General features: G+C 40.4%; 2 protein-coding genes across 6 annotated transcripts; one reads left to right on the forward strand and one right to left on the reverse strand.

Annotated features, from left to right (window-relative positions):
• Window positions 1–222: 222 nt before the first annotated feature.
• RAD1 (RAD1 checkpoint DNA exonuclease) lies at window positions 223–10,793 on the reverse strand. Of its 5 annotated transcripts, none has more exons than XM_065598849.1 (7): window positions 10,659–10,793; window positions 8,550–8,746; window positions 7,604–7,876; window positions 5,700–5,808; window positions 2,830–3,088; window positions 1,896–1,994; window positions 223–1,539 (listed from the first exon to the last, which is right to left on the reverse strand). In XM_065598849.1, the coding sequence occupies exons 3-7, from the start codon at window positions 7,796–7,798 to the stop codon at window positions 1,356–1,358; spliced, it is 846 nt and encodes a 281-aa protein (XP_065454921.1). In that variant the 5' UTR covers window positions 7,799–7,876; window positions 8,550–8,746; window positions 10,659–10,793; the 3' UTR covers window positions 223–1,355. The 5 variants fall into 5 exon arrangements, with proteins under 5 accessions (XP_065454921.1, XP_065454920.1, XP_065454923.1 ...); XM_065598848.1 differs by lacking the exon at window positions 10,659–10,793 and adding an exon at window positions 10,344–10,484; XM_065598851.1 differs by lacking the exon at window positions 7,604–7,876 and having other exon boundaries at window positions 5,700–5,804; window positions 8,546–8,746.
• A 1-nt stretch (window position 10,794) lies between these two features.
• On the forward strand, window positions 10,795–20,123 carry BRIX1 (biogenesis of ribosomes BRX1). Its single transcript, XM_008171742.4, has 10 exons — window positions 10,795–10,944; window positions 13,295–13,406; window positions 14,371–14,414; window positions 16,999–17,069; window positions 17,974–18,023; window positions 18,118–18,191; window positions 18,306–18,356; window positions 18,648–18,749; window positions 19,063–19,191; window positions 19,624–20,123. The coding sequence occupies exons 1-10, from the start codon at window positions 10,795–10,797 to the stop codon at window positions 19,885–19,887; spliced, it is 1,047 nt and encodes a 348-aa protein (XP_008169964.2). The 3' UTR covers window positions 19,888–20,123.
• The last annotated feature ends 1,502 nt before the right edge of the window (window positions 20,124–21,625 follow it).

A 21,625-nucleotide genomic window follows, 5' to 3' on the forward strand; every position in this document is an offset into this window, starting at 1 on the left:
CTTACCAATTAGTGGCCTGGCTCTGATCCTCCCATTTTGAAAAAGGTTGAAAAGATGGAGAAGTAATTTCAGTAAGTGGACACAGAATGCAAGTCACTGAAAGTTTGTCTCCTTATCAATATTTTGTGTATCCACCATATCTTGAACCACTATCTCTCATTCTTCCTGATTCAGTGTGACATTGAAAGAGCGGTTAGGAATAAGCAAAATCTGTCAATATTATATCACAACATTTTATTTCCAGGAAACGATTCATTCACTTTGCTATTATTTTATTTAAAAAATACAAAAGCATTTCTAAATGCAGCAAAATATTAATGTGGTACATATGTATAGGTTTGTTACCATTAAAGGCAACTCCCAATTGGGACAAGCGATAATGTTTTATTTTATAAAAATCAATAACATTCATTGGGATTTTTTCTTCTCCAAAACAATACTCCAATGCTCTTTTTCCTTAAAACTGAAATAAGTGTTTTTGATCTGGAAGGCAGTGGTGAATGGATGGGGTTGGGGTAGTACACGTAAAAAAACCACATTTCAATAGCAAGGGTTGTATTAGTAATTTTTTTTTTAATTTGAAAAGTTAAAATCAAAATGACACTGCCCAAGTACTTAAAAGTGATTTACGTTGGGTTCTATGCTAACTTACCAGTACAGCACAAGCACACTGCTGTGGAAAATGGGCATCCCCGATGAAATTCCAGGGAATTCAATAGTTACAGCAGGCTTGAATCTAGCTGAGGATGAGCAAATTTACAATTTACTGTTGTTGAGAAGTCAGTTTCAATTTTCACTCTCCACTTGTAGTCTCACAAAAAGGGTTTTTTTTTTTTTTAAATCATTTGAACAACCCACTGTCTAACACAAGCCAGCATTCAGACATTCACCTCCTGTAATTGCTTCATCCATGCTCAGAGCAAACCATGGCCAAAAACTGGTGGATTAACATACTGTTATTGTCACAGATTTACCGCATTGCTTGTGTTTGCAATTATTCTGACAATAGTGACAGAATACTCAAGGGGCTGTTTGGTGATCATTCCAAGCTTGCAGTGGACAAGTGTGCACATCACAAAACCACCACCATCACAGCACCCTTCTCAGCCTCAGCACAGAGGCCAAGGATTAAGCTACTTTTTCACTTTTATAGATGGTCCATTCAGGTCAAGAGTGAGAAACACTCGCAAAGTAATATGGGAGAAGCTTCATTGTAGCTGCTTTTTCTGCTCCTTTCTGTGGATAAACAGGGTGTCCATTTTCTGGGCTATCAATCTGGCAACTTTCAATTTTTTTTAATTAAATATTTCATCATTCTGAATGTCCATAAATGAAATGCAGTCCATATCATAGAGCTATAGTTCTGATTCAGTAATGTCCTCATCAGGGCAACAATAGTACTCCACAAAACAGATCTGTCCATCTTCATTCCTAATCATATACTGTAGTGAAAGGAATCCCCGATTATCTGTCCGAATAGACACTTTACAAGATAAAGCCAGTGCCTTAGTAGATGGTTTGAGCAAAGAGATTTTATACCTGCAGGTAAAGAAAAGCTATTTTAAAGTATATAAAATGTAACAATGGCTGACCCTTATTCTCAAGTAATGGACCAAAACTGACAAAACCAATTAGCAACATATCCAACCACAGTAGTAGTTTTACAGTATGGTTTAATTTTTCCCTGTTACTGCATCAACAGCATACATTTTATACTCTAATTTTTATTACTGAACTTTTAACCAGAGGAACAACTTCTGTCAAAGGGAAATTTTTAAAAACTACTCTATGTTCTAGGGAAAGTCAGACATTTCAGTAGCTGATGAAACCACTTTTTCACCTTCTTGGTAATAATGTGTCATCAGACTACTACTGTTACTGTCCTGATCACTGACCTGTTTGTCTGGGTCTGGTTGCAATGAAATGCTTCCATCAAATCAGAGTCTTTGGGATAGTCAAGATGAGCACTTCCTGCATTGCCAAAGGTGGATAATCTAAAAGACAAAATGCACCAACTTAGCAAAACTTTTGATATTGACACCATCAAATCTGAAAAGCGGAAACAACAAAGTGATGTTATACATCGGGACAATTCTCAAAGCATTAGATTTCAACAAGCTACTTAGTCTTCATAAGAAATGAGGTAGCACAGCCAACATTATCTGTGGCACTCCAAACTGAGTTCCCCTGATAGCAGCTGACTGTGGTTTCAAAGAAAGCTGACTTTCGCTAATGAAAGACTGATCATCATATTCCATTAGCACCTAGAGGCCACAATCTGCTGCCATACCAGAAACTGAAAGAAACCTGCTCGGCAGCACCTCGTGGAGCTGCCAGGAAAGTGGAAAACCAATGAGTTCCCCTATGCACTGCAGCATACAACTCCTGATTTTTCAGCCCTGATCAGTCACCCCTACCAAGGCCATGCAGACCTTGGAACTTATTCTTCATAACCAAAAATACAAAATGAATGGATTAAAAAAAAAACAGCCTGAAATTTGTTTAACAAGGTGTACAAAATACAAGCTAAAAGTTGTATCTGCTTATGCCAAAGCTGAAGCTGGCCCCTAACCTTAAAATGATGATGTATTCTATTGCCAAAAGCATCAGGTTGAAAATTTTGGAATATTGAGAAATAAGGAACGAACAGTTGCCTGGAACCTTGTCTGAATAATTAAAGTCTTCGTATGTGATGCAGCAGACCATTATAACAGAAGGCAGAATTAAACCCGTATGATGTTGAATAAGCAGCAGCAATAATTCCAAACATCAAAGAGCAACTAAGTTGCTAAACATGAACCTTTGAAATGGACATGTAGTTTCTGATACCTGAAATAAGGCTTGTCTGGAGACATGGTGATCTGCAGGACCTCACTGGTCATATCTAATTCAGCAAATGCTTCTCTTAACCCTTCTGACTGCAGGATAATTTTATTAACCACATTTGTACTGCAGAAATCAAAATCTAGTGTCTCTTCAGGTTCTTCAGTGTTAATTTTACACACAGTTACCACACCTCCTTCTTCTAGAAATAGGGTCAAGGGGTAGCCATAACCACGGTAACACATTCGAAGTGCTGTTGACGTACCTGAAATGATGATAAAATTAGCACGCTTTAAGAGCTAGATGGTGTAAGGGAGAGAGGAGGGATAGCTCAGTGGTTTGAGCATTGGCCTGCTAAACCCAGGGTTGCGAGTTCAATCCTTAAGGGGGCCATTTAGGGAACAGGGGTAAAAATCTGTCTGGGGATTGATCCTGCTTTGAGCAAGGGGTTGGATTAGATGACCTCCTGAGGTCCCTTCCAACCCTGAAATTCTATGACTCTAAACTTTGGAGACCTGGATTCTAGCCATGCTTAAATCACAGATTAAATGGGTTTATTATGCTCAGTCTAGTCTCAGATCTTTACTGAATTCTGTCTCAATCACAAAATCATCATACAATTTAGGATGATTGACACTCTTTTCAAAAAGGCCCAAGATAGGAATAGCCAGGATATTAGAACAGGAGTATTTGTGGCACCTTAGAGACTAACATTTATTTGAGCATAAGCTTTCGTGGGCTAAACCCACTCCGGTGAAGTGGGTTTTAGCTCACGAAAGCTTATGTTCAAATAAATTTGTTAGTCTCTAAGGTGCCACAAGTACTCCCGTTCATTTTTTGGATACAGACTAACACGGCTGCTACTCTGAAACAGGATATTAGAGTTCATTCAAATGTGCAATGGCTGAATTGTCTGAGAAAGCTTGCACTGTGTATCTATCTGCAATTTGTGACTCTAGTCTACCCTCATTCATAAGTAACGCCTAAGAGAACATTTCTGGAAGAACTATTTTCAAGCAGAAAGACAGTTCAACTTCTAATATGTAAAATCACAGATAAGAACTGGATGTTTGACAATAGAATATTAATAATTCACAGTTCATATAAATAGAGCAATATTTCATTTTGAAATAGCATTTGAGGAAAAAAGGCATTTTTTAAGTGATCCACTGGAAAACTAACTACATATGAAATAAGACAGAGGCTGCCCTGAATTATTCAAACACAACAAGCTGGGAGGCTATACAAAATACCCAAGACATAAGGCGAAAAGCCAGGGGCTTTTTACTAACTGAGGAATGTGATTAGAGGAAAGAGGATCATGTGCTTAAGGCACTGAAATTCTACTCAGGCTATCTTGGTTTAGTTCCCAGCTCTGCCACAGCCTTCCTGTTGTCCAAACTTGGACAACAGTCACTCTCTGTTTCAGTTCCCCATCTGTAAAATGGGGATAATACTTAGACATGTTGTGAAGATCAATTAATTGTTTTTGAGGTGCTCAGATACAATAATGTAATAGAGGCCAAAGAAGTACAGTAGAACCTCAGAGTTACGAACACTTTAGGAATAAAGGTTGTTTGTAACACTGAACAAAATGTTATGGTTCTTTCAAAAGTTTACAACCGAACATTGACTTGATACAGCATTGAACCTTTACTATGCAGAAGACAAATGCTGCATTCCTTTATTATTTTAGTAATTTACATTTAACACAGTACTGTACTGTATTTGTATTTGCTTTTTTTTCCCCCCCCATCTCTGCTGCTGCCTGATTGCATACTTGCAGTTCCAAATGAGGTGTGTGGTTGATCAGTTTGTAACTCTGAGATTCTACCATACCTAGAAAGAGTGTAAAGTCATTACCAAGTTATACAAATGTTTTATAACAGTTTAGGGTAGCTGAAGTCTAATGGATTGATGCCAAGGCTGGGCTGCAAGGTTCCAGTCTAAAGTCTATCACTGACTCATAGGGTGAGCTTAAAACAGGTCACTTAACCTGTCTGCTTACTTAGCTTTATAATAGCTGTTTGAAAGCTACAGCGAGGAAGGACCAGAAGCACCAAGCATGTGGTTGGCTTTTATTTATCAGAACCAACTTGCACCATTGATGGATTTCCTTCTACTTGCAACAACTGGCCCCTCTCTGGGCTTGTCTGTACTTACGCTAGATCAGCACTGCTGTGATTGATGCAGTAGTGACGATTTAGTGGGTCTAGTGAAGACCTGCTAAATCAATGACACAGCACTCTCCAGTCAACTCTGGTACTCTGCCTCTCCAAGAAGAGTAAGGGAAGTCGATAGGAGAGCATCTCCCGTTGACACAGCGCAGTGCACACACCACGGCAAGTCGACATAAGCTACGTCAACTCCAGGTACATTATTCACATAACTGGAGTAGCGTAACTTGGGTCAACTTACCACGGTAGTTATAGACAAGGCCTAGGCCTTTACATTTCCTAAATCTGTGTATAATCACAAGATTCCTCTGCCACTTCTCTTACAAATCTTATATTTATGAACACAGTTGTCTTCCAAACTCAAGACTTCTCATTGGGTACCTTTCACGGCCCCTTTACTTATAACTCTGTTCACTGCCACCTTTTCCGTCAGTGTCTGAATTCAGTTGAGTACCTACCTTCCTGGCCACTCGAGCAATTATCACAGCGTACAGTTGCAGCAACTTAAGAAGCTAGAGTATGGCCTAATCAATCAACGGTAGCTGCTCTTCAGAGGGGGGGTGTCTTACTATGGGAAGGTTAGGTAATCTTTCAGTGACAGGAAAGATCACTTTCATAAAGACACTTGGGAGGTGGCTAGAAGCACACGTTTCACTCTGATTACTGAGGGCATCAGATCAGGACATGCACGCACAATACCTGGCAAAGAATTTGTACCAAAAATGGTCAAACAGTCTAAAAGAACAGCCAAGTTGATTCGAAACATCACAGACTCTTCCTGTACAATAAATTCTTGAAAAATCCCTGCCTGTAAAAAAAAAAAAGAGAGAGAGAGAAAGTGTGTGTATGGAAGAAGTGCAACAACATTTGTTTCTCTTTCTGCAGTAGCAGTGACTTAATCATCTCTATAAATCCATAATTTTCACCTTCAGAGCGCAACATGATACAAAATAAGAGCCAATGAGCATATAGTCAGGATCCTTTAAAAATTAGCACATATCTGATTTTCCTTTGTCTAAGCTAAGTACAACATTTGAGCAGTGGCCTTTTACAGTGTAGTAATAAGCGATAAATGTTGAAGTATAAAGATCTCCCCACCAAACAGCAGATGTTCAGTGTGCTGTACAACTTAAATAAAACCAAGACTTGTCATTTATTTCCAGTACACCTATTGTGATAATAGGTAGCACAATTTCTGCCCTGAGGAGTTCACAATCTAAAGATAGTCAAGTAAGCAAACAGCAGCAGGTGGAAGGGAACACATTAAATAAAACCAAGCAAGGAGGTCAAAATAGAAGACTAGAGAAAGAGGCTAATTTTCTCTCTCTGCCCCCTTCCTTCCCTTTCCTATTTTGTTCTTTTTTTATTCTCCCTCCACCTTATTTTTTTGGGGGGGAGAAATCAATGAAATATAAATGAAATGAAAAATTACTAGAGATAGCAGAAAAGGGTAACATAGGGTCAACAGTAATCATACTAAACACATGTTGAGAAAAAGTGATTTACAGGGTTATTCAGAGGTGAAGAAAGATGCAATGAGATGGACATCAAAGGGAGTGAACTTAGTCCTGTAGGGCTCACCATAATAATTGCTTGATGACCTAAGACACAAAAGTGAACTCCCTAAAAGATGGATGGAATCTGAATGCAGAACTCTTTGAGATCATGAAATGGAAGATGATGTATAAATACAAACTATTACTACTATTATTTGGAGAGATGATCAACAAGATATTTCAAAAGGAAAAATAATGAACTCTTTCACTGACGATGGAGAGGAAATGTTTACTGTCATGCAAGAGGGTATAGCAGGAAGTAATGGGATGGCATTAGGGAAAGAGAAGTAAGGCTGAATATTAGTAAAAAGCTTCCCCAGAGTGAGCTCTGTTCAATTGTAGAACTGTCTTCCATTAGGGAAGTGGTGGGATCTTTAATCATGAGTCATCTGTAAATACATCAGACAATCAGTGGCATATATACCCATAGTGAACAATCCGACGCTGGCCTCAGAGGATGTGCTGAATGACCTACAAGGTCTTTTCCCATCTCTAACTTTAATATCCAGCAGTGTTGCAGGGCACTTGCTGGGTCAGATTCTCCACCTTATGCCTACAATTTTGACAATTCTTCTCTATCCCCTACGATAAACTGCATGTATTTCCGTATTCTCTCGAACAGTCCTTCCATCCCATACTTTCCATTCTTAGCTACTTCTAGTCTCTCTAATACTTCCCTGGCTCATTTAATGAGCTCATATCTCACAGTGGCTTCGTACCATGTGCTTATACAAGACTCAATGCGAAAATAATGGTGATCCTCTCATATGCTATAGTAACAATAAAATAGGAGAACAATTTCCTCTCTGGTACATCAAGAATGTAACTCCAGCATTTCTGAATAGTGTCAACGTCTGCACTTTTGCAAGTCTAGAATTGAGATATCTAACGCGTTGGACCCGCTGGTCTCATCTTTTGTTTGACTGGATTATGTCCATTGGGAAAGTCACTGACAAATGCAAGAGAAAGGAAAAAACTGCCATTTTAAACATGTGAAAGACTGATCACAGATAAACTGATGGTCTTATGATGTGCTAGGCTCCTTACCTGAATAAAGGCATTTGCCTGCAGACACTTTGCATTTTCCACTGTAACCTTGATTCCATTTGTAGTTGCAAAACATGTTGCATGGTCTTTAAAATGAATGGCTTTTAGGATATTTGAAAGGTTTCTGACATTGTCGAGACTGGCGACTAAAACATACTGATCATCACCAGTTTCAGGTTGAGTGGAGAGGGGCATTATCTAGTTTGCATTCACCAGTCCAGTCTTTCCTGTGACAGTATAAGTGAGGGATTAAGATGCAGTTTCAAAGAAAACCTAAAAAGAGGCAACATACTTGTGTTAATCTGAATTGCTGTGGATGAAAATTGAAAAAAAAAGAAAAAGATTCACAAAGCTGTGATGATGTACTGGCAGCAATGCTTTGGTATAATTAAATATTTAATGAATAGACCAGGAGTATGTACAAAGAATCCAAAAAAATAGAAGCTATTTCTACTCCCTGAGAGAGATATTCAGGTCCAATACTATTAAAATAGCAAAGTAACAGGATGCACAAGTGTATTCCTATATCTGTGTACCACTGACCCCTGCTGGATAGATCATGAAACCAGTTCATTTTTTTTTATATATATATATATATATATATATACACACACACACACACACACAAATAAATTTCCCTCCATTTGAGCTTTAGCTCACAAAGTAGAGGCCTGTGTTTCTGAAACTGCAAGAGAAGACTGCTGATATTTCATCCTTCTATTCTCTCCTCATTCTATCCAGCTTGCAAGGAAATATATTTACATCTTTATGCTTTAAGTAGCATCTCCCTCTTTGTACAGGGTCATATTATAGGCAAACTGCAAAACAAACTAATACAGAAGTTGTAGCCATGTCCTTTATTGATGCCTTAGGCTGGTAAATACAGATTAATATGTTTTTTCCCCCTGCTTTTTTATTACATGACAAATATTACAACCCAACTTGCCTTGTTTTTCTGGAGGACTCTTTGGAAGACTACACACTTCACACTAGGGGGAAAGCTGAGTTGCAGCTTTCCCATTCCCAGGTGTCAGCTGAAAGGGTGAAGAATGCTGAGTGTCAACTGAGATTTCAGCCTAGTGCGATGCCCCTATCCTACTCCACTTCTTCAGTCTTCCAGGAAAAAAGTCAGATCTAGTATTTCTATTGTAAACAAACAAAAACAGAAAGATGACATTACATCCATCTTCATAAAGAAATAAAGGTCACAATCATATTTTTCCTTTACAATTCACTTTTAATAGCAGATGGGCATTACTTACATTATGAGCACATGTACAGGTGTCATACAAGCAGACCCTGTCAGGGAGATTTTCAATGACATGAAGGGCAGTTAGTTGCCCAAAACCTTTTGGTAGTGAATGGTGAAAATCTCCGCAAAGCTCCTCCTATCTCTATTGCTATGCCTTCTTTAAAGGCTGAACATTACCATGAAGCAGCACAATAGTTTTAATTGAACCACTATTTTTTTCCTGCTGTTGATAAGAAAAAAAAGGTTGTACTCCACTTTGTGAACAGAAATAAGTTAGTGCCATTAACATACTTTACAATCTGTTCTTCTGATTTAAATTTAACAGAAAGCCTTCCACTTCCTTTCACAAAGCTCTAGGTTACAGCAGCTGCTTCCTTTTGGCCATTATACTCATTGTTTTTTGTGCCATTGTGGTTTTTGTTTCCCCGTGTGTAGCATCGGTTTTATGCATAATCTTCCAGGGATGAGGTTGCAACATCCTCATCCGTCTCCCAAATTGTCAGCAGCCTCTCAGCAGGGTGAACAGGATTCCCGGCACTCTCATCCTCATCACTACAATGCAGGACCAATGTGAATCCTACTTCATGTTGTGTCTGATCATTAGCATTAAATCAGTTACAAGTCTACTTCACACACACACCCCCCCAAGTTTGTGCTCCATGGGCCAAACTCTTTTTCATCTTCAATACGCTTCCCAAGCACTAATATTACAGTATGCTGTGACAACAGCTAGAGCAGTGGTACCAAACCTATTTATCATTGTGTGCAGCATCTGCAGTTCTTTATGTGGGCTGCATCAACACACTAGCTATAAAAACAATGAGGAGTTCAGTGGCATATTAAAGACTAACAGATTTATTTGGGCATAAACTTTCATAGATTAAGAAACCACTTTCCCTCTCTTGGTATTGACACCTCCTCCTCAATTATTGGGAGTGGACTACATCCACCCTGATCGAATTGGCCCTGTCAACACTGGTTCTCCACTTGTAAGGTAACTCCCTTCTCTTCATGTATAATAATGCCTGTATCTATAACTTTCACTCCATGCATCTGAAGAAGTGGGGGGTTTACCTACAAAAGCTTATGCCCAAATAAATCTGTTAATCTTTAATATGCCACTGGACTCCTTGTTGCTTTTATAGCTAGTGGGTGGATGCTGCTCACATAAAGAGCTGCAGATCATAGAATATCAGGGTTGGAAGGGACCTCAGGAGGTCATCTAGTCCAACCCCCTGCTCAAAGCAGGACCAATCCCCAGACAGATTTTTACCCCAGTTCCCTAAGTGGCCCCCTCAAGGATTGAACTCACAACCCTGGGTTTAGCAGGCCAATGCTTAAACCACTGAGCTATCCCCCTCCCCCCCATTGTGTGCAGCATTGTGTGATGCTGCACACAATGGTAAATAGATTTGGTACCACTCCTCGTTGTATTTGTGGATACAGACTAACACAGCTACCCCGGATACTTGACACTAGCTATATTACCTGTACGGCCCGGAGGCTGTCACTGGGTCACAGCTGTGCGCTGATGGGCCACACGCGGCCCTCAGGTTGAGACCCAGGAGCTAGAGGAATCAGGCCGGAGGCCCCTTTGCACTAGGCACTCAGCAGCGGACACAGACCCCGGCCCGCCCTGGGGAACCAGCAGCCCGGGGACAGCGCTGAACTGGGAACCTCACCCCAGGCTCGGGTCGGGGGTCCGCCCGCTCAGCCCAGTGACGTGGCTCCGCGGACCCGCCGCGCCGCCTAACGCCGTCACACGCGATGCGGACCCTCCCCACAGAGCGACTAGCGACTCACCCCGTGCTTTACGGCTGTCGTAAAACGAGATCCGCCGGAGCAGGGCAGCACGCCGCCTGCCAGGACCATAGCGCGAGGAGCGGAAGACCATGGCGAGGGAGCGCAGCTTCCGGTGGGAAGGTCACGTGTAGGCAAGATGGCGGCGGCCAAGAGGAAGCGTGGAGGTGCTGCGACCCGGGCGAGGAAACGAGCCAGAGGGGCTCCGAATGGGACCGGGCCGCCGGCCAAGCCAAGCCCGCAGGGAGAGGAGCGGGAGGAACACACCATCCCGGCTCCCATCTCTAAGGTAAAGAGAGTGGCTGATCCCGCTCCTGCCCGAGGCGTCTGCCCCTTTCCCTCCTCCGCCCCCGGAGTATGTGGCTGGCCCGGACGGTCTCCGCCGGTCTCTATGGCGCGGAGGGTAAGAGGCCGGGGTGGCCTAGGCTGTGTCCTCCCTGTTGGTGGTAGGAGCTCTGGAATGGTCCCTCGTGTTCGCCATCCCCTCTGCGGGATGGGGAGGGCCTGCCCTGTTGGGGAAAGGCTGTCTCTCCTCAGGGGAGGCTTCCCACGGGCCGGAGATTATCCGTCTCCAGCCTCAGAACTTTTAGAGACGTTGCCTCTCATTAGAGAAGCAGCTCTCTTCCCTCTGAGTTCTCAGTATTCTTGCAGGGTCGCCCCCTGCTTGGTGTGGAAGGGAGCAAATCGCTGGTTGCAGTCGCTCCACAAACACAAGGGGTCTGGTGGCACCTTAAAGGCTAACAGATTTATTTGGACATAAGCTTTCATGGGTAAAAAACCCTCACTTTTTATCCATAAAAGCTTATGCCCAAATAAATCTGTTAGTTTTTAAGGTGCCACCGGACCCCTTGTTGTTTTTGTGGATACAGACTAACACGACTAATCCCTGATATTAGTCTCTCCACAGAGACATGTGCTGCCTTGATCTGTGTGGTCACCCAAACTTCTCATATGAGTGTGCAAAGCAAGGTTATGTTTCACTGTCATGATCTGCACAGATATCTTGAATACACTAGTAACAAGGAGATACCACGTCTAAGCACCTGAAGTGCCGCCCTGAACACAGGGGTGCTCGGATCAAACTGAGGCACTGCATGTGCTCTGGGGGTCCGTTTTTTCTGCTTCCATGAAGATGAGCCATGTTGGGTGCTGTAGTTTTGGGCAACTGAGGCCAGTAATCAGTCTGGAATCTCTTCCCACACTCAACTCCACGATCCAAACTCTAGCCAGTACTTGACTATTCCTAGTTATTGGGTTCTTGAGCTTGTTGGTCTGAGATGGCGGTGTCCATAATAAGCAAAAATGAGCAGTTTCTCATATATTGGGGGGGGGGGGGGGGGGGTCATTCTAGAGCAATAGCTTTTCACAATATTGGTCCCCATTATTATGAACTCGTTATTTGGTGTTATGATTTTTATATGAAATGGTTTGTATTCTGGATCATATAACGCAATTGCGATATAGCAATACTAACACCCTAAAATATTATCAGAGTTAAAAACAAATAAAGCCTTGTACAAGGACTTGATAGCTAGTTTTAGTGACTATTTTATTTAGGGAGCATCCCAGATGACACGGTTCAGTAGTTGTACATTTGACAGCTTTTCAGTTTTTTTTAAAGTAACTTGCATATTGAAATTGGAAATTCTATAGTCCATAGAAGCTACCCGGGCCTTCTGTGCTGAGTTAAGAGGATTCATTTGCAGCAGACCCTTTTATCCTGTGTTGCTTTACAACTCCCTGGCTCTCAGTTCACTTTGTAGAGAAAGCAACAGATCAGCCTTTTCTCATGACTGAGATGACCTACTGTGCTTCTAATATTCTTGGCTTTCTGCACAGCTCAAAATGCTGCAGATCCATTTGTCAATGTCCAGGGGAGGGAGGAGTTTCACCAAAGCCCCTCAGTATTCTGTTGCTGACTCAAAGGGAGGATTAGGATCATTCCCTGGGGATATTGCCATTTTCTTCCTGTCAGAGACCACTATTCCTAGAGCTCATGAAAATATTTTAGAAGCAGCAGCTCTTGCCTCTGGAATGGACTGAATGGCTGGGATTTTCAAAGTGCTTTCTTGAATGAATGGCACTGCACTCCTCTCTAAGTTCTTAACTCTTCCTTCACCTTAAAATTACACAAGATGAACACTTCTGTACTATCACTATATGCAGTTTAACTTTTATGCACTTAATGTCATTTTGCTGTATTTAGTTGCGTATTCCTGTACCATCCCTGACCCTCATGGTTATTGTTTAAATGGGAAAACAAATAGATTTCAGGGCTACTTACCCCTCCTGTCTGCAAGCAGCTGCACCCTGATACATGAAGTTTAGCACAGCCTAAGAGGGGAAATTTTATGTGAGCAGCCTCAAATATCAATAGTGTATCACTGAAAACATTGAGTTGATTAGGATTCTTTGTGTAGGAATTAAGTAGTCAAGTGTGAAAGATCAGAGTTGCCCACATAAGCATTTATATCTCTGTTCCTGTTGAAAAGGCAGCACTTTGTTTTAATTGGAAACTTCTTCACAAATGTAGATTTTAAAAAATCTGAAATCTTAATTGATTAAATATTAACTTTGATTTTAAAAAAGTTTAAGATTATAAACTTTTTTTTTCCACCTTAACTTTGTGTTTCTTTTAGGGTAAATGGAAGAACAAAGAGCGGGTGCTTATTTTCTCTTCTAGAGGAATAAATTTCAGAACAAGACATCTAATGCAAGACTTGCGAACATTGATGCCCCACTCCAAAGCAGGTAAGGTCTAGGTATGGCTTGTGTCTAAGTTTGTCAGTGTTTTTGACTATTCTAGTTTATTATACCACTTGCTTCCAACAGCCTGCTTTTTGAAGATGGTGCATAATTCTTATTTTATATGGCTCACTGTCTGTTGTTGACATTATTTACCCCAATTGCTGCACAGAATAAGTGTTGGATTAGAACATAAGAATGGCCGTACTGGGTCAGACCAAAGGTCCATCCAGCCCAGTAGCCTGTCTACCGACAATGGCCAATGCCAGATGCCTCAGAGGGAGTGAACCTAACAGGTAATGATCAAGTGATCTCTCTCCCGCCGTTCATCACCACCCTCTGACAAACAGAGGCTAGGGACACCATTCCTTACCCATCCTGGCTAATAGCCATTAATGGATTTAACCTCCATGAATTTATCCAGTTCTCTTTTACACCCTATTATAGTTCTAGCCTTCACAACCTCCTCAGGCAAGGAGTTCCACAAGTTGACTGTGTGCTGTGTGAAGAAGAACTTCTTTTTATTTGTTTTAAACCTGCTGCCGATTAGATTCTAATTAAGATCTTTAGGAAACTAGGCCTCCATTCTGCAAACACTCAAATACATGCTTTGCTTTATGTTTCACTATTCCTTTGACTTCAGTAAAACTACTTGCAAGCATAATGCTTTGTATGTGTTTCAGTATAAAGCCGTATGGTAAATTGGGGCCTTAAGCTGGTATGTGCAAAAACTGTTGTTAAAAGCAACCCAAGTAATGAGTAAGAGGTAAAATAATACCAACAGTGAACATGAGTTATATGCAAACTGCTGAGAAACACAAAAACTGAGAAAATGCTTCATCTTTCTTTAGTAATAGTAGGTGAAATATTTTCAGAAAAGTGTGGGTTTTTTGTTTTTAATTGCTGGTGTCCCTTGTAATATACAAAAGCATACAAGACTGCTCAGTGGTACTTTTTTCTTTGTTTACAGACACTAAAATGGACCGTAAAGACAAGCTGTTTGTAATTAATGAGGTAATGCCATGACTAAACTAATATTTATATTTTGGCTTTTTGGAAATTGTGTGAGCAGATAGGTGATGTTGAAATGGAAGAGAATTTTGGTTTACTTCATGAAGCACAAAGAGTCTAAATCCTGCTGTTTGAATTACTTGCTAAACCACAGGAAGTAATCAGAGTCATTCTTCTGCATAGGAAATAGGTTAATTCACTTTTTGAAACCAAGACTAGTAAGTAAAATATTGATGTAATCTTGCATTTGTCCTCTCTTTTGTTAGACATGATCTGATAGACATGAGAACCTGGTCCTGAAAGCACTCTGTATGCAGAACTCTTATTGAAATCAATAGAAGTTCTGTGCACAAAAGGCTTGCAGGATAGAGCCCTATGGTGGCATAGAATCATAAAATATCAGGGTTGGAAGGGACCTCAGGAGGTCATCTAGTCCAACCCACTGCTCAAAACCGGATCAATCCCCAACTAAATCATCCCAGCCAGGGCTTTGTCAAGCCTGACCTTAAAAACCTCTAAGGAAGGAGATTCCACCAGCTCCCTAGGTAATCCATTCCAGTGCTTCACCACCCTCCTAATAGTGGAAAAGGTTTTTCTAATATCCAACCTAAACCTCCCCCACTGCCACTTGAGACCATTACTTCTTGTTCTGTCATCTGGTACCACTGAGAACAGTCTAGATACATCCTCTTTGGAACTCCCTTTCAGGTAGTTGAAAGCAGCTATCAAATCCCCCCTCACTCTTCTCTTCTGCAGACTAAACCCTCAGCCTCTCCTCATAAGTCATGTGATCCAGTCCCCTAATCATTTTTGTTGCCCTCCGCTGGACTCTTTCCAATTTTTTCCACATCCTTCTTGTAGTGTGGGGCCCAAAACTGGACACAGAACTCCACATGAGGCCTCACCAATGTCAAATGGAGGGGAATGATCACGTCCCTCAATTTGCTGGCAATGCCCCTACTTATACAGCCCAAAAAACATTAGCCTTCTTGGCAACAAGGGCACACTGTTGACTCATATCCAGCTTCTCGTCCACTGTAACCCCATGGTCCTTTTCTGCAGAACTGCTACCTAGCCGTTTGGTCGCTAGTCTGTAGCAGTGCATGGGATTCTTCCGTCCTAAGTGCAGGACTCTGCACTTGTCCTTGTTGAACCTCATCAGATTTCTTTTGGCCCAATCCTCTAATTTGTCTAGGCCCCTCTGTATCCGATCCCTACCCTCCAGTGTATCTACCACTCCTCCCAGTTCAGTGTCATCTGCAAATGAAGATATTGAACAAAACCAGCCCCAGGACCAACCCTTGGAGCACTCCGCTAGATACCAGCTGCCAACTAGACATGGAGCCATTGACCACTACCCGTTGAGCCCGATGCTCTAGCCAGCTTTCTATCCACCTTAGTCAATTCATCCAGCCCATACTTCTTTAACTTGCCAGCAAGAATACTGTGGGATATCTGTATCTTGGGTCTAAATACACCATGGTTGCAAAGATATTGAATAAAAAACATACAGGGTGAAAACGAAGAAGAAAAGGGCTGATGGAAGGAGGACAAGGTTACAAAGGTTAAAAACTTTGTGGTTGTTTTTGTCAAGAACATTTGTAATTATAATCTTAAAATATTTAATTGGTGGTGGGGATGTGCTTTTTTGTGCAAGGCTGAAGGAGGCAATAAAGAGTACAGGTACATGTGGCATAGCTAGTGAATTGAACTAAGTGGCAGTATGGGTGGATCCATTAGTGGAAATGAACCAAAGAGGAATCAAAGCAGTTTAGACTTTCAGCAGATATTAGAGGGTGGAGGTGATAGAGACAGCAAGTGTCTGTGGTTTTTGTGTTGGAGTAAAGACTTCTGGGAGCCTAGTGCCTTTGAATCATTACCCCTATGAAAGAACTGCTGTTGCTTTTTTTGTGATTTAGTCCCCTGGTGCCCTTTCTAGTTGAGGGAAGGGAGAAGAAGGGTAGGCTGGCAAGCCTTTTCTGGCCTTATCTCCTCTACCCATGCTGGGGTGCTGCTGCTGGAATGTATTAACTTCATGGATGAAAATGATTGCTGTTCATGAACTTTTTTTTTTTTTTAAATGAGGCAGCTTATTTTGAAATAGGAAATTGACTACTGATAAAGAGAGATTTAATTTCAAAACCAAGAACCTATATAGAATAGAAGCATTTTGTTCCATCGCTCTGCAATCTGCCAATGAAAAGTGCTTTACAAAAGAAAGTGTTGTTTCCCTCATTTTACGTTGGCAAACCTGAGGTACAAATAGGTTTGAAGATCAGCCTGAAGAAAGCCACCTGGTGGGCCAGTGGCAGAGCTGAGACTAGGTGCCCTGACAGTTTAATGCCCTGTCCACTGGAGTGCTGGTCGTTGCTAGTTTTCTGGGAATAAAAATAATTTAAAAGCCTTTCAAGGTGGCTATTATTTAAAACTGACTTTTCTGCAGGCACCAGGTGTTGTTTATTAATGCAAGACCTTTGCATATTTTCACTTCAGGACAGAAATACTTGAGACAGATTTGGAAGGTTTGTGAAAAGATCCATGGAGCTTTGTTAATAGCTAATTTGCCATATGCCTTCTTTTTATATAGATTTGTGAAATAAAAAACTGCAATAAGTGCATATTTTTTGAAGCCAAAAAGAAACAGGATCTCTACATGTGGTGAGAAAATACACTATGCTTTATTAAATCTCCCTCTATAATCATAGTTGCTTGTATTCTGACTAGAGCAGTGGTTCTCAAACTTTTGTACTGGTGACCCCTTTCACATAGCAAGCCTCTGAATGCGACCCCTCCCCCCCCCAAATTAAAAACACTTTTAAAAATATGTAACACCATTATAAATGCTGGGTGCAAAGCAGGGTTTGGGGTGGAGGCTGACAGCTCACAAACCCCCATGTATTAACCTCATGACCCCTTGAGGGGTCCTGCCCCCCAGTTTGAGAACCATTGGACTAGAACTCTATTTAAAACATCCTACAGTTTGAAGATTTACACCTTTAGTGATCAATACATTTCAAGAGTGACACTTTAAAAATATACAGTTAAAAATGCTCATATGACAGCATGTACTTGCTTTCCTTCTGTTGACTGTTTTTTACCAGAAGAAAAATGTTCCACTATTCCTTGTGGGGTTTAAGTATACCGATTTTTTTTTTTTTTAAATAAATTCGTATTTGAATATACCTGAAGCTGCCACAGAATTTTAAGTCTTCACTACAGGACTGCTGCAGAAGTTTAAGCCAAACTTCCCATAGAATACTTCAGGTCTTGGCAGTAGTAGCAAGAGTAAATGAGACTGGCTTTATTTACAAAAATACTATTTCAAATTTTTATAAGCAGCAAAGTAATTGTAAATTAAACACTATTTTCTATGAAGCCTCATCATTTGAGGTCTGCTGATTATACCTTATGCCATTTTTAATTAAAATATCTAAAATGAACTATCATTTATACACAACAAAAGCCAGTTTTAAAACTACTACAGTAAAAGGTCTGGTTGAAATTTACTGTAGAATTCTGAAGTATTTTTCTTGCCATTACTAATGGATGTCTTTTGTTTCAGGCTTTCAAATTCACCTCAAGGACCATCAGCCAAATTTTTAGTACAGAATGGTAAGTTGAGCTCTCAGATTACTTCTACTGCTTTTATTTATTTGTTTTTCTTAGAAAACTGTTTAAAAACTAAAACTGTTCAAAATCATTGTAGTTCATACCCTGGCAGAACTGAAGATGACTGGAAACTGCCTGAGAGGCTCACGGCCTCTTCTGTCCTTTGATCCGGCAAGTACAGGATTTCAGATTGCTTTGACCTATAGTATAGTATCTCTGATTTTCTTTTTCTCTATACTGCTGTTGCCTTCTCTGTGTTCATAAAATTGTATTTTTCTCTTCTAGGTGTTTGATCAAGAGCCACACTATGCTCTGTTAAAAGAGTTGTTTATTCAGGTCAGTATGTGCCAACTGTGTTTTGGGATTTCTTGTAACTTACAAACTCTTTGTGCTAATATTTCAGGCTTAATACAGATTGCAAGTTGCTTGTGTGTGTCTTGGTACTTAGACACTAATCCTGCAAAGACTTGCCCATGTGCTTTAAGTCAATGGGACGACTCACATATGGAAGTCTCTGCAGGATGAGGATGTTAAATAGTAAAACAAGATGAATGCAAAGGTAATTAAACTTTATATTTTGGACTCTTGATCATTTTAGATGAGAAATTGTTTTTGCCTTTGTTATAGATTTTTAGTACACCACAATATCACCCCAAAAGCCAGCCTTTTGTAGATCATGTATTCACGTTCTCCGTCACAGACAACAGGATCTGGTTTCGAAACTATCAGGTTAGTTGTTTCTCTTGACTTTTGAAAAATTGCACTAAATGTATGATTTCATATGAAATACAGTAAATTGAAAGGAAACCTTTAATTATTACCAGGATATGCTGACATCCACCCAACTTATACAAAAAAGTGAATTCAAAATGTTTTATAGTGGACTCAAACTACCTTTTTACATGCTTAACATAAATTAGCTGCATTAGATTTTGGGCTTGAACACCTGTGAATACATCTGTGTAAAATGTTTAAAGAATAATGTGTATGTATAAGTCCAGCACAGGAATCTCAAATGAAGGTGTTTGCTGTTTTGTTACAGATCATGGAAGAAGATGCAGCTCTTGTAGAAATTGGACCTCGTTTTGTTTTAAATCTCATAAAGATTTTCCAGGGCAGCTTTGGAGGACCAACTCTGTATGAGAATCCACATTACCAGTCTCCAAACATGGTAATAGTCTTGCCTTTGGTTTTGCTTGCATTTAACGAATTCCTTAGGCCTTGATTGTGCAAGCTGTTCTGTATGAGTGTACCCCTGCTCAGAGGAGATCAGCTTACGGGATCAGGAGCCACAATGTGGCAACACATGTAATAGGTTATAATTGTAGGGTAAAATAATCACTGGCATGTGAAATGAGCAGATTTATGAAACTAATAATGCTGAGTTGTTTGATCTCTCAATGAGAAGATGGCAGTATGCTGAGGAATTTGCCAGTTGAAGGGTGATCCTTTTAAAAAGATCACTTTCTAAGTGGAGAGCATTTTCTGTATTATAAAATGTTGTATGTGAACTTTTTGCAATATCACCTTGTTAGATGAGTTTTTCCGTCTCTCCTTTGCCTTTCAGTGCAACTGCATTAACTTACTTTTCTTGTTTTGATAGCATCGGCGGATGACAAGATTGGCTGTAGCTGCTAAATTTAGAGAAAAACAGCAAGTGAAAGACCTGCAGAAACTTCGGAAAAAAGAAGAAAAGACAATTATTCCAGAAGATCCTACTGAAACTGTCTTTGAAACTCCAGCAGAGGAAAAGCCATTGGAAATAGAGTTGGTGAAACCAGAGCTAAAAGTCAATTTGAAAAAGAAAAAGAAATTATTTCAACGACAAAGGAAAAGGCAAAAAAATCTTTCCAGGGTGGGAGTGTAAAATGTTAAGTGGAAAAAAATTAAGAAAACTTCAAAAAGTCATCTGTTAGTCTTGCATACTTAGCTCTGAAATACAGCTAAAAACCTATCTTGCATATGATCTTATATCTCATTTTTTAAAGTCAGCAGCTGCTTGCCACCAACTTTGAGTAAATGAAAAATCAATGTGGATTTCTTCTGCTCTAGGACTCACCTCAGACTGTTTTTTAAATAAAATTTGTTGGTATTTTTGTTGTACATCTGTCTTCCAAAGAATAGATACATTAATGCTTTACAAGGCTCTTGGAGAAATTTGGGGTTTTCAAGGGGAAGGGGTTGCGGGGCAGCAGCAAGAGGTGAATAAGAAAGTCTGACCAAAAATTTCTTACAATTGAAAATTAGTCTTGTATGGGACAGTAATTTTGGTGTGTTTCTGGGTGGGCGGGGAAGCACTACCTAACGGAGTTTGGGTGGTTATCCCTAGCCATAGTTCAGAAGTTTAGCTCCCCAGTTCTGTCCAGCAGTAGTCAAGATCTTAGTCTATATTACATTTATGATATACAAGTACACTTTCTCTTTAAAAGATGCAACATGCCTACAGTATTGGTTCACTTTTCTTGGCCTGTTACCCACCCTATCCCACTCTTCTTGGAGAAGAGAGAGGATTATGTGATTTTTTTTTTTTTTTTTTTTTGATCACAGGATTTTTTTTTTTTTGGTTGGCATTTTTAAGAATAGTGGATCTACAAAAGCATAAGGGGCTTGCCTCATAGAAAAGGGGGCAAACCATGTTTACTTTGTGTTGCTCTTGGTGTCCTGTACCAAGTATGCTGCTGTTGCTCAAAGATACAATGGAATGTTGTCCTTTGTGGGTGCTGATGCTCCTTGATATTCCACCCTTCTCTATTATTCTGATTTCTAGTGTGGTAGGTTCTGTACAAACACAGAACAAAAAGACTGTCTCTGCCCCCCAAAGAACTAACACTCTGAAGAAACAATTGTCTTAGCTTGGGCCTTGTTTAAAGTTATTACTAGCAAGAGCAGTCAGGCCTGCAATTAGCTAACTGTGTATGCAATGCATGCACCAGAACTCAGTTCTGGTAAATGAGATTCTGTAACAGAAAAATGAGCTCTTCGTGTTAAGTAAATGTTTACCTAAAATGAAATGAGGGGGAAGGAAGTGTGCACTTTATTTTTTAGTACATTTTAAGCCCGTGGGGCCAGGGACTACCCTTTTGTTCTGTGAGTGCACCGCTCCAAGTACAATTAATAAATCACACACTTATAAGATACTTTCAGCATCTGTGGGAATTTTCTTTTCATCTAGTAGGAGCAGTGTTACAGGCTTTTAGTAGATACACATCAGGTTCTATTAGCTAGGTACCTGTATTGACTCTGCATAAAGCTTTTCATTAGGGAGAATGGTTGTGGTGAAGGAAATGGGAAAAACTACCCCTACCCCTACCACTGGTAAGAAACAGGACCAAACAAGGGAATATGGAAGAGTAAAAGGTTAAATAGAGGAATGAGGAGCTGAATAGGCAAGATTTAGTTTTTCTATGTTGTAGTGTGTAAAAGGATGGCTGCTTAGTGAGCACCCCCTTGTGGCCAAGGGTTGGTTTGCAAGCACTTCACTTGATTCAGGCCCCTTAAGCACTCCACACAGTCTCTTGTGTTTAACAGCACCTGCATCCAGAGTTGGTTTATTAAGATTCAGACAGTTCTCTGAGTTCCTAATAGCAAATGGCTCAAACATTAGA

The sequence above is a fragment of the Chrysemys picta genome, chromosome 6, assembly GCF_011386835.1.
Source record: "Chrysemys picta bellii isolate R12L10 chromosome 6, ASM1138683v2, whole genome shotgun sequence".
NCBI lineage: Eukaryota > Metazoa > Chordata > Testudines > Emydidae > Chrysemys > Chrysemys picta.